The 17,129-nt window shown below is 39.3% G+C and overlaps 1 protein-coding gene across 1 annotated transcript; it reads left to right on the top strand.

Annotated features, from left to right (window-relative positions):
- Positions 1–1,511: 1,511 nt before the first annotated feature.
- On the top strand, positions 1,512–15,848 carry LOC135674061 (ubiquitin carboxyl-terminal hydrolase 17-like). Its single transcript, XM_065183497.1, has 11 exons — positions 1,512–2,139; positions 7,798–8,896; positions 8,996–9,084; positions 9,755–9,840; positions 9,934–10,096; positions 11,755–11,878; positions 12,002–12,159; positions 14,270–14,354; positions 14,462–14,674; positions 14,839–14,900; positions 14,987–15,848. The coding sequence occupies exons 1-11, from the start codon at positions 1,859–1,861 to the stop codon at positions 15,672–15,674; spliced, it is 3,048 nt and encodes a 1,015-aa protein (XP_065039569.1). The 5' UTR covers positions 1,512–1,858; the 3' UTR covers positions 15,675–15,848.
- Positions 15,849–17,129: the final 1,281 nt, after the last annotated feature.

Raw genomic sequence — 17,129 nt, 5'->3', positions numbered from 1 at the left:
CATATTTATATTTAGTGCTAATATTTCATGCTTCAATATGATAAATTAGTTATTTGCTTGTTTGTATCCCTGTAAGATGTCTAATTATAAGTGCACTATAATACCAAGGTGATTAGACCCAACTAAAAAATCACAACTTATTTATCATCGTAGATTTACCTAATCATATTTGTTGAAAGGAGAAAGCCTTAATGTCAAAATACAAATTCACATATCCAATAAGAGTACAAACTAGAAAATCAACATGTGCTCTAATACTTTTGGTCTACGTTATTGTATAAAATCGACCAATAGTAGTCCAAGCTGAGTTAACTCAAATCCTATTATAGATGCTTTCATAAACTCCAGAAAGAAATTTATGATAATTTTATTTAATTTCTCTATATCCATTATAGGAAAGGATTTAAAATGTTGAGTTTAACTTAAATCAAATGTATAAGATAATTTAAGAGCATGAGCATTTGCATGATTTCTCAATGCAATGGGTGTGGTGTGTGTGGTTATTGTTGAGTACTCAAACCCGGTGTTGATCTCTAAAATGCATATGCCAAATTCATCAAATGGGGTTCCAAATCTTTGCTACGCTAGAGTGGTTGGGTTTGAACATAAATTTCCTATTGAGATCTAACCGAAGCATGAAGTCAACACTAAAAACATGCAAAAACATGACGGTGACAAGCATGCAAAAGATAAAAACATTGCTCTCTTTCATCTAATCACCCCGTCAATTATTTGATCCAACCAATTTCAAGTCTCAATAATAGCGTCTCGGGCAACGACGACCGAGTATTCGGAATACTCAACATAGTGTCAACTCGGAGGTCTTTACTATTTGATGAAAATACTAGATAATTATTAGACTGATGTATTTTTTGAAAATATCTTACCATCGTTGAAAAATAATTATGATATTTTACCTATATATATATATATATATTTTTCTAATTATTTTTTTCTTTATATCCATCATTCTTTGCTAGCACAAAGCTAAAGTCCAAGCGAACATTTGTGAGCTGATTTCACTTTGCTGTCATATAATATATAATGTACATAATTCTAACTAAGTCTGTGATGATGTTGTTAATACTATAACTCATTATTTATTCATAATATGATATTATTATTTATTAGTTTAATAATTTGATATTATTATATTTATTTCATAAAAAGGTCTATATAGTTAATTAAATCAATTTTTTTTTCTTCATTTATTAGAAGATATAATTATCTTCAATTGAAAAAGGAGGACTGGTACGAAAAATAGCCTTTGGAATACTAACATTTATGATCTTTTGTTTTGTCTCTTCCACGAAACATCATGTCATCTACCATATCAAAGCTTGACCCTCTGTACAGTACCAAAGATTCCAAGCGATGTTACCCGATCATCAAGTTTACTCGATCGCATACTGACCGACCGGCTTTCCATCATCACCCCCTTCTTTCCGAAACTATTATTGTACCACTGTTTGTCGTCACAACTTTACTTTGTATATTGGACTGGTGGCTTCACTCGTTGGCTTCTTCCTCTGCGGCCGCCAAGTAACCAGCGACCATCGTCATCTCATCATCGGCGTCATCAACGCGTAGGGGCGGCGTCGGATTGGGAGCAGCGTGTGAAGGAGGAGGAGTCGGGCGGTCCGGTCACGGCCTCGAGCGAGCGAGCGACCGATCGAGTGCGCGCGAGCGACCGTGCATTTTGATCTCGTAGTTGGCGTCAGCATCGCAAGGAGGCGGCGTCGAATCGGGAGCACCGTGTGAGAGGAAGGATTGGGGACGATCCCCTGTGACCGCACCGGGAATCTATGCGCGCGCCGGCGGGGGAGCGCCGGACGACGGGCGGTGGTGTGGGGGCAGGATGCCCCCCCTAGGGTTTGCCCTGGTGGCGCTTGTCCTCGGCCCGCTCCTCGCGCTGGTGGCCCGGCGGAGGTGGAGGCGGGCTGCGGCGAGGCGGGCAGAGGTCATGCGTCTCGCGCTCCTCGCGGCGGAGGAGGCCGCGCGGGCGGAGGAGGCCTTGTGGCTCGGATGCCGGAGTCCCCTCCCAGTCGTAGGCGGTGGTGGGCCCAAGATGGCGGTGTGTGCCGTGTGCCGCAGCCCTACTACCACGAGGTGCTCCCGGTGCAAAGCCGTGAGATACTGGTATGTGGTCTTCGACTTTACGACTTCTGTAAATTGTCGGCATCTTGTAGAATTTTTTATGAATTCTACCTCCTTTGATGTTTGATTCTGGGGAATCGGGTAGAATTAGGGTTCTGATTTCGGTCTTGAGCTATATGGCCTGTGGATCTCATGTAATCTTAATGCATGAATTTGAATTTTTGACCCTATAGAAATGTAATTAGTCGCTAGAGAAATGAAGTGTTGCAACTGTTTAAATTGGAAGTAGATTGCACTGTGATTAATTGTTACTCTGATTTCTTCTGGTAATTGAGGTTAGAAGATATGGGAATTGATCGTCTTTTATGTGGATCGTTTCCTCATCGATAACACAAGAAACGTACTAGTCTAAACCCTATTTATTGTGGCGCTGATGGATAGAAATAGGAGGGGAGAAAATGATTGTTTTTAATATGTAAAAGAAGATACACTTCAACCACTTTCTTTTGCAAATTCCACACATTACTTGTGTCTTCTTCCTGGATACTCCATAAGCCAGGACATTGGACGTGTGCAAATTCATTGCTAGGAACTTGTTATCATGAAGGTGTACTTCCAGAAACTCTGCCCGCGTTGTCACGCACTTAGTTGGTTTTGCATAAGTCGTGCAGCATTCTTGCGTGTCCGTTCGCAAAGGTCAATCTCCCCGAAACCTCTTATTGTCCTTTAGGACCTACAAAAGAGAAAACGGGTTAGAGAAAGCATCTTACTCGGGATCCACAAGCAATCATTTCAGTAAATACTTCATAGTCAATGCAAATTACAAACAAATTTTATAAGCTCTGAACGATCGCACAACAAAGGGTCTAAAATGGTCCACTATAAATCGAAATATCTACAAGTGCCCACATGACACAACCTTTGTTTGCAAGCCTAGGAAAGCCACCAAAACCAAAGAAAATGAGACTGCTAAGCCTACTGCCAGCCCTTTATATGTTGTGCAAAGCATAAACAAAACCGAAAGATACGAACATACATAAGCATTATATCGAACACCCCGTTTACAATTTTATCCGTGACATTCTCCCCCACTTATTCCTTCGACATCCTCGTTGAAGCCCTTGCTGACGTTGCAACTCCTCGCCTGAATCTTTAATCTTCTGGTCCAATTGTAATACGCTTATTAACTCTCAGCTGCTCTCCGTTGTTGTTGTTGAGTGGTCGAACTTTTAATCCGTCATGTTGCCTCAACTCTCCAATGACTCTGACTTTAGTGTGGGGTTGGCTGAGTTGTTTTGATCACTGTTGATTCCTGCGGATCCTTCAGACGAAGAAAAAGATCATCCTTAGTATGCATCAATCTCTCAAATGCCTTATGCCGCTTGAACTGGGTGGATGCCTGTTGGAGTTTTAACGAGCATCGTCTCGCAAACATTTGAAGTTTTTGGGTCATTCCTCCACAAAATTTGCCTATCGACTATTCTTTCACTTAATTGTCACTTCCAAATATGTTTGTATCACTTCCGCTTTTGTTTGACATTATGTTGGGAAATGAAGCGGATAATCTACTCTCAGTAGCACTGATCACCATTGGTGAGGATTTGACAATTATTGTATTCCATTTGGTTTCTTCGAAGAGTCTTTGAACATGTGCAGAGCTCCTCTGTTGGATATATAAGAGAATTGAGGTACTTGGTTTCGTCCATTCTCTTAAGAGTTGAGAAGACAAAGGTTACTTGACTTCGCCTGCCTCCTCGAGGGTTGTACTCCATGCATCGAGCTGGTTATTAGCCTTCGTCTGCTCTTTGCTCACACTTCTAAAGCACTTGAAGTGTTTGCACTCCTTGTGTTAAGTTAGCTACTGTGATTCACCTTCTCAATGCCATCGAACTTCTGGAATGCAAGAAGTTTTCACCCTAACTTGGAGTAAGTCTCTAATAGTTTTGGTCGCCTCTGGGATTGTACCGTCTTCTCCATCATCTCTGTCGCCTACTTCACTGAGTAACAAAAGTTCAACACCGCGTACTGCATGCTTCGTTCCTTGGTCGTGCACTATTGCATTGATTTGAAGTCCTCCACTTTCGGCTATCTTGATGAGAAGTTCGTTGACACCGGTCTTATGAAGTTATCTGGCCTCTACCCTTCAGCCTTGTCTTGGTACTTGGAGTTTGCCTCCGCATTCTCCACCTTCTCGACCCCTTTCACGACCAAGCGCTCTCCCTCCATGAGAGTAAGGGATCGATGACTTCACGAAAGTCCCGCCTTTGCGGTATCATGGTACTGCCATGCCCATGACCCTACTATCCGTCACCTCGCATTTGCATCCCTTTCTTCGCGATCGGTAGATCTGCCTCTATGACACTCCTCCGAGTCCACCTTCATTCTAACCGATTCTTGGTTTTGGGTAGCTAAGCCCCTTTGGACTCGTTGTCGCTTTCTCGCCCCTTTCGATCCCTGCTTCAACACCTCTGTGTTCTCCAAGCAGTTCCCCTTGATTGATGGAAAGATAGACTGTAACTCCCATCCATGACCTCTGTCATCATGTTGTAGGGTTCGCACCGATTCTGTTCTTCTTAGCTTACTTGGTAGCAATGTTCGCTTACTCAACCTTGTCCTCTGACTTGCCGGGCTCCCCTAAGCGAGTATGAGCTATGGAGCAGTCCAACTCTTCAGCCGCTTTGATCATACCTCTGCATGATCAAGTCCCTCCCATGGGACTCACTATTACTTGCATTCGGTATACTCCCTCGGTGGTACATAGTCCCTATATGCTGATGACCAAGGCTTTTATCTGATGCAAAATTCGATGCACGTATAGAAGACTCACCTCTACGGTACCAAGACATTCACTCCTTGAATCTATAACCTTTCTTGTCGTTGTGTTGTTCACTAAAGTGGAGATCCCAGTAGCTCCCGATCATACCTTTGTATGATCTAGTCTCTCGCGGGATTAGATTCGTGTGTATCGCATTGCCACGAACTGTTTCACCACGATCCGCTGCACCATGACGCCTCCTGGTGACATCTTCATTGCATTCTGATCCTTGTGGGATGAACTCGGATTGTGATCCCTTCATGTGTGGCCTTTGCCAACACATCATAGGGCCTCTTCTACCTTCGATTGTGTTCGCTCCTTTGGCAATCGACATTCGTCCACCTGCTCTCGGGTCACACCCAAACGAAGCACATCTCTAGGATAGTCCGTCACCTAGTAGCTCCCGAAGTCCATCGACTTCGCTGAAATTGGTGCACCATTGTTTGGATCCTGGGCCTCTGCCCCTACCAGCACAATCTCCGTTACGTACCTCTTTGTTCATGACAACTTGAATGGCAGCACTGTGATATATTCTTCGAGAGTACTCGCCTTCGCGTCCTCTTGCCCTGTGCCAAGGCCTTCTGAACCCAACTTCGCCTTCGCAAGTTGAGTCGCCTTAGTTCTTCCGTCAAATGCTTCTTCGAAATAAGGTGCATGTGCAAGAGTTCATGTCCTTGACTTCTGTCCAAGGAAAACTTCGTGCCTCTGCTCCATGTTTTATCTTCTATGTCGACTCCTTTCATGTGACTTGGGTACTTTGCCAAGTTACACTCAAGTTGCTCCGCTCCTCGATTACATTGAGTTAATGGTGGTCCTTGCGCCCACCGTTCCACGGGTCAACCCTCCATTGAGTCCGATCTCTATATCGGCTTCAAGTGTGCTTTCATTTTGTGTTGTCTTAGGTCGCTCCCCTACTTGATCTCGCAGTGCATCCCCCAATGCATTATCTCATGCGAGATCATGTGACGACTCATCGCCACTCGCTCGGTCCGTTGAGCTTTGTGGGGTTGTTGTCTTGAGGTACTCTTCCTCAACATGTGCGGTCCGTTGCACATGATTCTCCTTCCGGAGAATCGGGACTTATCCCTCCAAGGTATTTGTCCCGTTGGAGCAACTTCTCTTTTCACATCCTTCCCTTTGAAAGTTTCAGAAACCACCATCTCCTTGGACTATTCCGTATTGCTGAACAAACTATGCATTGTTCTGCCCCCATAAATGCACTTGCTAGATTGAGACTCCTCGCCGATACAGCCCTTGCTGCACCCCTCAAGGACTAGCAACATGTTGAACTTGCTGCACACTTCAACATCTTATGAATGTATCATTCTCATGTCGAAGAGAAAGTTTCAATGTTACACGGCGCCGAGTTTCGGTCGCCTTGGGATGACCACGAACATTCCATCATCCGCATACAAGCCCTTGCATGAGTACCGAATTCTTCGAGTTAGAAATTCCCCTCACCTCTGTGAGCTTTGCACAACTCTTTCGGTCGCTGAACAACCTATTTCACCTTGCATGGTCTCGTCCTTTACCAAGCGCCTCGCTTGCCTTGAGCACCATCAAGTATGGTTGCCAACGTCGAGCCGTAGCTCTAACTCAGCCATCCCAACCTTTGTGCGCTACACATTCTTCTTAGCTTGTTTGTCCTCGTGGTGCCTCATGCGCGAAGGGTTGGCCATTCCTCTAAATGCCAATCTCAGATGTCCGATCCTTTGAGCGACTCCTTTTCCCTATATCTTCATGCCCGTTTCCCCCAAATGGTTGCGCGTGTTGGCTGCCCTCAACATAGCCTTGCTAGGTCCCCCATGTTTGCATGCCAAATGTTTCTATGAGTGCTTGTCCCGCTTTGATACCATATGTCACACACTTAGCTGGTTTTGCATAAGCCGTGCAGCACCCTTGCATGTCCATCTGCAAAGGTCAGCCTCCCCGAAACCTCCTATGGTCCCTTGGACCTATAAAAGAGAAAACGGGTTAGAGAAAACGTCTCACTTGGGATCCACTTGAAATCATATCAGTAAACACTTCATAGCCAATGCAAATTACAAACATACTTTACAAGCTCTGAACGGTCGCACAACAAAGGGTCCAAAATGGTCCACTACAGACCGAAATCCCCACAAGATACAACCTTTATTTGCAAGCCTAAGATGACCACCAAAACCAAATAAAATGGGGCTGTTAAACCTACTGCCAACCCTTTATATGCTGTGTAAAGCATAAATAAAATCGAAAGACACGAACATACATAAGCATTACATCGAACACCTTATTTACAATTTTGTCCGTGACAGCGTGATGATCCTTTTGCAATGGCTCGCCACATCCAGTAGTCCTTTTGTTCCTTGGATTTTTATTGATTCTCCATGTGCGGGTATCTCTCGCTGAGTTAGGTGCACAAGGCACACAATGAGGCAAACTGTGTTCCATCAGATGTGGTATGTTTGCCGATTTGTTAGGGTGACAGGTCCAAAATGTGTGCTGTGCAACTATGAATAGAGCATTTTCTTTTTTTGCATTAATATTTATCTGCCTATTACCATGATTATTATAGAAGAGGAAGTACAGAAAATATGCTGAAATAAGTTGGTAAGGAAATAAGGACTCAATTACATGTTTCCTTATTTCACAGGGAGTACTATTTAGATCATGCAGATACTGAATTTTTGTTAAACTATACGTGATCATCTGGAAAGTTTATTGTTTGGCCTTTTAAAGATATTTCTTATGGTATTTATTGTTGTACTTGTACTATTGATGAGTATTTCATTTCCATCATTTTAAAGCATATATTCACATGGTTATAGCTGTTATGTGCTGCATCTAACTTCTGATTTAACTCATTCAGTACTCAGCATTTACCTGTTTCTGCATGGAACTTGCAGCTCAAGGACATGCCAGATAATCCATTGGAGACAAGGACACAAGAACGTTTGTTGTTCTCCTTCGGTTGATGATCATTATGATGGTCTAGATGGTGTTACAAGACCGAAGGAGCTACCAGCTGAAAGATCCAAAATATGCAATGGCAGTCTGCGTACTGGAGGAACTTCACAGGAGGCTGTCATGTCATTCTCCAAGAAACTATCATCTGAATCAAGCTATTCATCTGAAGCTTTTAGTGATGATGAATTTATGGACTCATCAGGAACAGAAAGCACTTCTGATTCTTCCTCTAACTCTTCATCCTCAAGTTGCTCAATGTTCGCTGTCCCTGTTGGATCATTTGTTGACTCTTCTTCTACAGCTCACCCTACTTTACTCCACAAAACTGGAATCAGAGAACATTCTTCTTCTGATGTTTCTGCTAAGAAATTAAGTACAAAAGTTGATCAGAGAACATCCTCCTTTGCATCTGGAGAGGTCGAGTGTAGTCGTGGCTCAAACCTCATTGGTTCTGAAAGTTGTTCAAATATTAAATCCTCTAAAGATGGTGGTCAACGTGAGAATGGAACTTTTGGACCCAGTGTGTCTCAAAGCAATAGGACTGTTGAATCGACAGAATTTGAAGTTTACCAAGAAATCCATCACAATCACTCAGATGTCACACCCCAGTTGCAGTCCTCCAACCTTTCTGATGAGACTATACGCTCTCAAACTAAGTCTAGAAATGAAATACTTTCTTCAAGAACTTCTATGTTGGGAGCAATTGATCGCACAAGCTCATCAGCTTCTATCACTGAATCGGAGGGTCTTGATAGTTTAAGAAGTTATGGTGTACAGCTAGTGCAGTCTAAAAGTCTGATGTCTTTGTCATCTGCTATTGCTGATCAAGTATCTCTTGTGGGGAATTCTATGTCAAATGATGCCTCTAAAAAAGTAGAGAATGCTCCTAAAGCTCCCATGAAATTGTACCAAAATGCAGGTTCCCATTCCAGTGACATAAAAACACCTGTACAAAGAGTTGTTCAGCAGCTAAAGCTTTCAAAAGTCTCAAGGCAACATAGGTCTAGTTCTGGATATGATTTTTCCAAAAAAATTAAGGTTTGAATTATTTAGCTTCTTATTTTGATACTCCCAAGTTATACCATCACTTTTTCCTCATTGGGTATTGTTAATACATGGCTCCTCCTGCTTTTTCAGATGCTCTTTCCATATGATTACTTTGTCAAACTTTACAACTTTGACAAAGTGGTGTTACGTCCTAGTGGTTTAATAAACTGCCACAATAGGTAAAGTATTTGTTAGAATGCACCTTGATACCTGAAAATTTTCCATTCAGTTCATAAGCTCGAAGCTATGTGTCTTATGAATTTTACAATACTTGTGCGATCTTTGCATGAGATAACCTTGGCCAATATGGTTCTCTTGATTTTTCTCTGTATTTATTTTCCATACTAGTTAACAATCATATTTCTTATGTCATAAGCATGAAATTCTCATTATCAACTATTGGTCATTAATTTCATTTGCTTGCACATTATACAGGCAGTTTTTGATGAATTTCATTGCTATTACTCTTTGAGTTTGATGACCTTTTTTTTCCCTCTTACATTCTTTTTAAGCATCTGGTCAAGCTTTGTGCTTTTAGGTTTCCACTTAAATATACTTTTTTTCCCATAATATAAATATACGTAGTTTATGTTTACTGTTGGTCATATGATTTGTTGTCATTACAAACTACATAGCATTGGAACTTCTATGCCATGCCATGAGTTTTACTCTATTTTGGTGAACTAAAAATTCATTCCACCAAATTTACTGTTGAGAATAATGCTGAAACATGAATTCTTTTTGAAAACACTAATGAAAATATGAAGCCAATCAAGTTGTTGCAGATTGTTACTGCCGTCTCTGAGGAACCTTTCATTAATATGCATGTTTTTATTTTTTTTTCTGCAGCTGTTATGCAAATGCTGTGCTCCAGTGTTTGGCATTTACTCCGCCGCTGACTGCTTATCTTCTTCAAGGGCTTCATTCAAAAACATGCATGTTTCCTCCACTGAACATTCCCATTCTCTTTGCTTTTGTCAATTAAAAGAATGTGTCTCTTATTTGTGTTTCAAAACTTTTCATAACAGGTCCAAAGAGAGAATGGTGTTTCACATGTGAACTTGAAAATCTCCTTATGAAGGCAAAACTAGGAGAATCCCCCTTATCATCTGCTGGCATACTTTCCCACATGCATGAAATTGGAAGTCATCTTGGTCATGGGAGAGAAGAAGATGCCCATGAGTTTTTAAGGTGATACAAGTATTATATAGTGATGTGAAATGAATTCTAATTAGACAATCTTATAAGATGCCTTTGCTAAGATAGTAGCTTCATTGCTTTTTGTAGTTGTACAATTAAAGTTAGATGAATACCTAGCCCATGTCTATGCTTGACTGAGATTTGTTGGCGCATCTGAGTTCTAGAGCAATTTTATTAGTAAAGTTTCATAACAGGTTGTGTCTAAGCAGGTCCCATTAGTTTGTTGTAGTACTTATATGGAGTTTGGTAATGTTAAGTTTCAGGATCATGGAGCTGGAGAACATGTCTCTCAGTCTGATGAAAAATGCTCTTATAACTATAGTTAGATAGCATGTAATATCTATCATTCATCCATTGAAAGTACTTTTGTCTGTTTGGGGGTTGTTTATAAATCCTGCTCTTATGATAATTTTCAACAAGTGGCTAACCAGTAGTCACAACACTTGGTGTTTTTTATCAGGATATAACTGCGTAAAAGGCAGCTTCATTTAGAGAAAAAAAGAAATTGTACTAGCTGTATGGAGTGCTTGCTACTGAATACTATTATCAAGTACAAGATCCACTATTCTGGCCATGTGAGCAGCTGAGACAATCATCACATTCTCGTATACTAACTAAACAACCTTTGATATTAGATAGTGTACATCTTTGCTTGTTCAAGTTTGTCTATTGACTTTGTTTATGAATTTATTGCCCAACACAGCATGCTTACGTGCAAGAATTGAAATATCATACTGTACTGGAGTTTCGGCCTTCTCTCGGTACGGTATGATACTTTATACCGAGCGGTATACCGTTCGGTATATATATATGTATATATAAAAGTAAAAAAAAATTTCGCGACGTCGCCTCCCTTCTCCCCCACACGAGGCTACGTCGCCTCTATATATATATAATCTTTTATTTATATATATATATTTTAAAAACAATGAGCGACGTTGCCTCTCTCTCTCTCTCTTTATATATATATATAATCTTTTATTTATATATCTATTTATTTATATATTTATATATATTATATATAAATAATTTTAAAAAAATGTTCGACGTTGCCTTTATATATATATATATATATATATATATATATATATATTAATTTTAAATAAAAAATATCGATGGGTAGCGAGCGGTACACGTACCGGTTTCTTGTCGGATCGATACGTACCGCTCGTACCGGGTGGTATTATTCGAAACTGTATACCTTGCTTACGTGTGCCTTTGCTGGATGACCTCTCTTTTCCCGAGTTTTGGTCAATGATTCTAGTATTGTGTATGTAGGTATCATGAACATTGCTCATATTGACTAAAAACCTAATATGTGGAATTTGTTAGTATTTTTTTGCATGTATGGTGCTCTAAATAGCTAGATGATGGAATTCAAATGAAGATACTTTTGCATGTATGGACTTCAACAAGTTCTCTGTTTGTCACATTGAAAAGGTTTGGCATGGTAGATTATCTGATGCATCAAGAGACTTACCAAGTTACTCCAATCTAGAAAGTTTAGGATCCTCATAGGTTGTGTTTAAGGATGTAATAATTGATTGGTGCATTGTTGACTGATCAAGTCTGTAAGATTTATGTGCTGATGGTGGAAATAATTGACTATTCACTTTCAAAGGCATTTGATTTTCGTTTTTCTTTGACAGATATGCCATTGATGCAATGCAATCTGTTTGCCTCAAGGAAGCTGGGGCTCATGCAGTTGATCATTATTGGGCTGAAGAAACTACTCTTATACAACTGACCTTTGCTGGTTATCTTCAGTCAAAGGTTTTGCTTTTTGTCGTTTAATTGATTTTTTTAAAATTATTTTATTATCTTTTGGCGATAAACTATTTTGAGTCATTGTTCTGAAAATGGTTAATGCTAACTCAAAATTCTTGGAAAATTTAGATAAAATGTATGAAGTGCCACAGCAGATCTGAGAGATATGAGCGTCTGATGGATCTTACGGTAGAAATAGAAGGGCACGTTGGAACCCTTGAAGAAGCACTGCGACGATTTACAACTACTGAGATTTTGGATGGAGAGAACAAATACCATTGCCTTAGGTGAGTCTTCAGAACCATTTTCAATGGCAGCAAGATGGTATGCTTGTTAGTCATTGAAGCCCTTATTATTTTAATGATTCATGTCGAAGCATTAGATGATTCAACCTCTAGTGCACAAACAGATAGACTATGTTGAACTTTTATTGTCCCATCTTCTGGAAAAATGATGGATTGTCTGATTCATGTTTACCTGTCAATAGCAAATTTGTCAATAAACCCAAATTACTGATATAAAAATTTTAAGGTGTTAGTTTCTTTTCCATCTTAGTCAAGGATTTGAAGTATTTTCTCCTGTACCATGTTTTTCTTCTATAATGCAGTTCCTTGATGATTCAAGGTGTCATATGGCTTTAGGGAAACATTAACATTCTGATAAATTATTTGGCACTATTTTGCCATACAATTTAGCATTCCAAAGCATTCTTGACTTTACAAAGTAAAAGAATGTGGCTATTACCATCTGCCAGAGGCATTGATATTATGAACTGCAGAAATGATGAAATTTTGATTTACTTTTACAAGACCTCATGTTCCATGAATGCGATTGCCACCTTTGGGTGGTTGGTGGCTATCTAAAAACATGAGCTTTCCATGGATAACTATGGTACTAGTGAAGATATAAGTCAGAATTAAAACCACGATGACATTTTAGATAAAAGGAACTTAAAAAGATAAAGGTTTCTGTTTAGAGAATTATGCACATAAATTGGTATTAAGTTTGGATAATGCAAATCCTCTTAGTATCTTTAATATTTAGGCAACAAATGACAACTGATGTTGGATTTTGCAGACTTATGAAACAAAATAAGAAAACCAGAGAGAAGCTAGAGAGGGATTAGAGCGCTAAAATAGTCCTCAATCATCTGCAGATACTATTTATAACCCTTAATGAATTATAAATATGATAGTAAAGAGAGTGAAGCTAGAGAGGGATGCTATGCTCCCAAGAAACTTGTCAGTGCCTAAAATATCTGTAGGTGGCCATCCCTTCTCTTATTTCGTAAGGTTAGTTCGCAGGTCTGATTAACATGAGATGCTTACATGGCAAGCAGTTTCACTGCGTAAGATTGGTTATCTTTGAAGGGATGACTAATTAACCTTTTAATTGGTTATGTCTGTTTAAGTCTCAGTCTCATATCATCTGTATGCAAAAGACTAGCAAATATTTAGCCAAAAACTGACAAATGAAGAGCAGGTAAACTGCATTATAGGCTCGCACAATAATTTTGGAATAAATTTCATCAAGTTATTTATCTTATGGAAGATTTTGAACTTGCACATTTTTATATACATGAAACCAAAACCTTTGGACGGAAAAATTTAACTAGAACAAGAACTAATTATCTGATGTTATCAAAAGAAAAGTTGTAGATCTTTGAGAAAGTGTTATGGACCTTATCGGTGCATAAATCAGTATGTATTCCAAAGGCCAACAGTATTTCCATTATGAATTTCAAGATATACCAAGAGTTCTACTCTAGACCTGAATTGATTTCATGGGAGTTTCTTCTTCAAAATGAATCCTGCCTCATATCTTAACTGAAGTTTGCAGTTTTATTTTCTACAGTCTTATTATGTAAAAACTTGAGGACATCAAGATACTTCTTACCAACTAGATCCATATCATGTGTATCTACAGTTTTGATTTCGTATGTTATTGGTAAATATGTCTTTAGTGGAGTCCTAGTGTGTGTTTGTTGCACTAATTTATTTTTTCCCTTTTTGTCTGGTATGTATAATGTGGAAGATGTTGGTTCCCGATAGTCACAAACCCCTAGCCCTCTTGTATCTTTTACATTTTGAAGCAAAGATGATATTGACAATTTTGATAATCTCCTTGCGCTGCAGGCATCATTATTGAAAATATTTTAATGGGCAAATCACTGGGCAAAAGTTCATTGCATAGGATAGCTAACTCAACAATTTTTTCCAAAGCCATTTCATCTTTTTGTGTTTGTGTGCATCATATGCAGTGCATGTGCTCAAACCTATTTACAAATGTTCATATGCTCTTTTGCTACATATTGTCCTATCTTCTCTGCACATTTATTATTGTAGACTATTCCTATTTTGCCATGAGGTACTTGTATCTCATTTGACACCCTGGCAGATGCAAATCATATGAGCGTGCAAAAAAGAAGTTGACAATAGTAGATGCTCCTAATATCCTTACGATCGCCTTAAAACGCTTTCAGGTAACTCTTAGCTGAACAAATTTGGTCACTAATTTGTTCAATATAGAAACAATTCTTTGCTACTCCAATTGATTTTGTTTTGACATGTTTTTAACTATGCCCTGCAGTCTGGAAAATTTGGCAAACTCAACAAGGCAGTTTGTTTTCCAGAGTACCTTGATTTAGCACCTTACATGCATGGATCCAATGACAAATCTCCAATGTACAAGCTTTATGCAGTGGTGGTTCACTTGGATGTCATGAATGCTTCTTTTTCTGGTCACTATGTGTGTTACGTCAAGAATAGACAAGGAAAATGGTACAAGACTGATGACAGCACGGTATGATTCTTTTTTTGACATGTGTTTTTTTTTTTTTTTGCTGTAGGAAATCGTCCATAAACTTTTGTCGCATGTTAATTCAGTTGAGTATTAACCAAGTCACACAACTGACATTTACATTTCCAACAATTTAATACTGAAACCCATGTTAATGACAAATGCAGGTAAAACCAGTGGATCTTGAAACAGTATTATCAAAAAATGCATATATGCTTCTTTATGCTAGGTAAGTGTTAGGTGATGTTGCTTCCCATATATTATTTTTAGCCATAATCGAGGCTACTAACTTGAACTCTTTTTTTTCCCCATCAGATGCTCACCACATCCCCCAAGCTTGATAAGTAGCACCTTGTCCCCAGACCAAATAGTGAGTAAGAGAAGCAGGTCAAAGGAAGTGTTTTGTTCTGGTTCTGACAGAGAGAAAGCGAGCTCGAATGCTGTAACTGCAATGTCTGATTTACCATCTGCCCACCATAGAAACCAAGCTGAACCCAACTGGACAACCGGTTACCATTTCAGTTACGAACCTAATAATTTCCTCGATGGAATATTTTGTGTCCCCAAGTCGGATTCTTCGAGTGATAGTTCTTCCCTCGTCAGCTGCTCAGACGAAGCTTCCTGCAGCACCGAAAGCACAAGGAACTCTACGAGCACTGATGAGTACTCGGAGTACATATTCGGCGACTTGGATCGTCAGAGTTGGAATGGCAGTTTAAGATTATCGAATGACGTGGATGGTTCCTTGAGCCCCTCTTTGTACTCGAATCATTCCTCTGAAGCTGCAAGCTATAAGGCAGATGGTGTTGTGGATGACAGGGTTTGGGATTTGCAGGATGGAGGCTCTCCCATTTTGTTTTCTGACACAACTAACCAGTGTAGGAAACTAACAGACTGCGGTAAGAGTAGAGATACCGGCTGGGTTACCCCATCTAAGCTTAAGCCTAGTGTGTTGAGGAGAAGTTGTACCGCCAGCAAAAGAACAGCTGAAACCTTTTACTGACAGATGTCAGTTGTAAATTGTATATCAGAATAGGTTGTAGTAATGTATTATTATTGTACTTCTTTTGACAGAGGAAATCCATATTTTCTGTGCAAATTGTATGTAATCCTTATACAACTGGATGTTGTAAGAACAAAAGGCTATTCCAGCTTAAATTGGTGTTACTTAAAGAAATCTGATGGCTCTGTTGGGTTTACAACTAATTTGTTAGAGAAATACTTATTCACATGATTATAATATATAGAACAATGAGCAAAAGAGTAAGAACAAGAGATTATTATTCTTCTCCCTCCCTTGTGCTGCTGCTGCTTCCTTAGTTCAGTGGACCAGCGATTCTAACACAACACAAGTAAGATGATTGAGATATAAGCCCATCATTCGATTTAATGTGACTTTTTAACTTGTAATAAAGCTAATATAGATAGATCCCTAGTTTAGTTAATATTGAAATGCATGAAAAATTCAAGACGTCATCAAGCCTGGATTAATATCTCAATACTAAGGGATAAATTAAAAGAAAGGCAAGTACACGATATTATGCCATCATCTTCCGTGTCACTTACAAACTCGTTTCACAGGAAATGGGACCATATTTACCATAGCAGACACCCAACCCACGCCCATGCAGGAACAATTAATATTCCTCTCAAGAGATCCAGATCATGATTCACGCACAACGTGCACCCATGCTTAGCGTCTTCTGCGGTCCGTGCTAATGCGAACTGTCTTGATAACGTATTCTAAGCCTTGCAACACTTGCCCTAAAGAGTGTTAACTGGCAAAAGGTTTCACACAGCGTAAGGCTGAGCTTCAGCATCCAATAAAGCACCTTAAAAATTTAGGTGTTAGTATAAAATCTATAATCATGCTATCTGTAATGCGAAAAAAATTTTATGTCAAGATTGAAATCAAATAAATTAGATCTGACAATATTACGATGCGTACCTTTCTTATTGTTCAGAAAAATAAACTTATCTAATCTATAAGCGCTTCATCTTCGGATCTGAAATATCAATCTACAAAAATCTGTAAGGAAAACTAGATCCTTTCTATTTATAGACAAGAGCAGAGAGTCTAGGATAAATTATTAAGAGAGTTTCTTCCATCAAGGTTATCTCATAAGAAATCATACTTTAATAGAAACTTCTTTTCTATTGACAAATAAGAATTCAATCATATCTATAATATATCTTACCTAATTAAATAGGATCATATAATATAACATTAGGAGCATATAGAATCCTTTGTTTATCCATTACGGATCTCAAGGTATACAGCACAATCTCGAATCTAATAGTCCATAAAAGTACAGCCACCAGTTGCCACTATAAAGTTCCAATGCACGTTACTATGAGCCTACGCCAACTTGGGAACATAGTTTATATTGCACAGTTTCTCTTCGAGGGAGGGGAGATGAACACTCATCGAGAAAAGAGAAGGTAGAAACACGTGGCA

Source organism: Musa acuminata, chromosome BXJ1-5 (assembly GCF_036884655.1).
Source record: "Musa acuminata AAA Group cultivar baxijiao chromosome BXJ1-5, Cavendish_Baxijiao_AAA, whole genome shotgun sequence".
In the NCBI taxonomy this organism is placed as follows: Eukaryota; Viridiplantae; Streptophyta; class Magnoliopsida; order Zingiberales; family Musaceae; genus Musa; species Musa acuminata.
The sequence above is the reverse complement of the archived record's forward strand: the minus strand, read 5'-3'. Positions and strand labels throughout refer to the sequence as shown.

Excerpts from the sequence above, each read along its gene's own strand:
- LOC135674061 (XM_065183497.1), top strand. The coding sequence starts at position 1,859 with ATGCCCCCCCTAGGGTTTGCCCTGGTGGCGCTTGTCCTCGGCCCGCTC. Across the intron at positions 8,897-8,995 it reads ATTTTTCCAAAAAAATTAAG|ATGCTCTTTCCATATGATTA; the intron begins GTTTGAATTATT and ends CTGCTTTTTCAG. Across the intron at positions 12,160-14,269 it reads AACAAATACCATTGCCTTAG|ATGCAAATCATATGAGCGTG; the intron begins GTGAGTCTTCAG and ends ACACCCTGGCAG.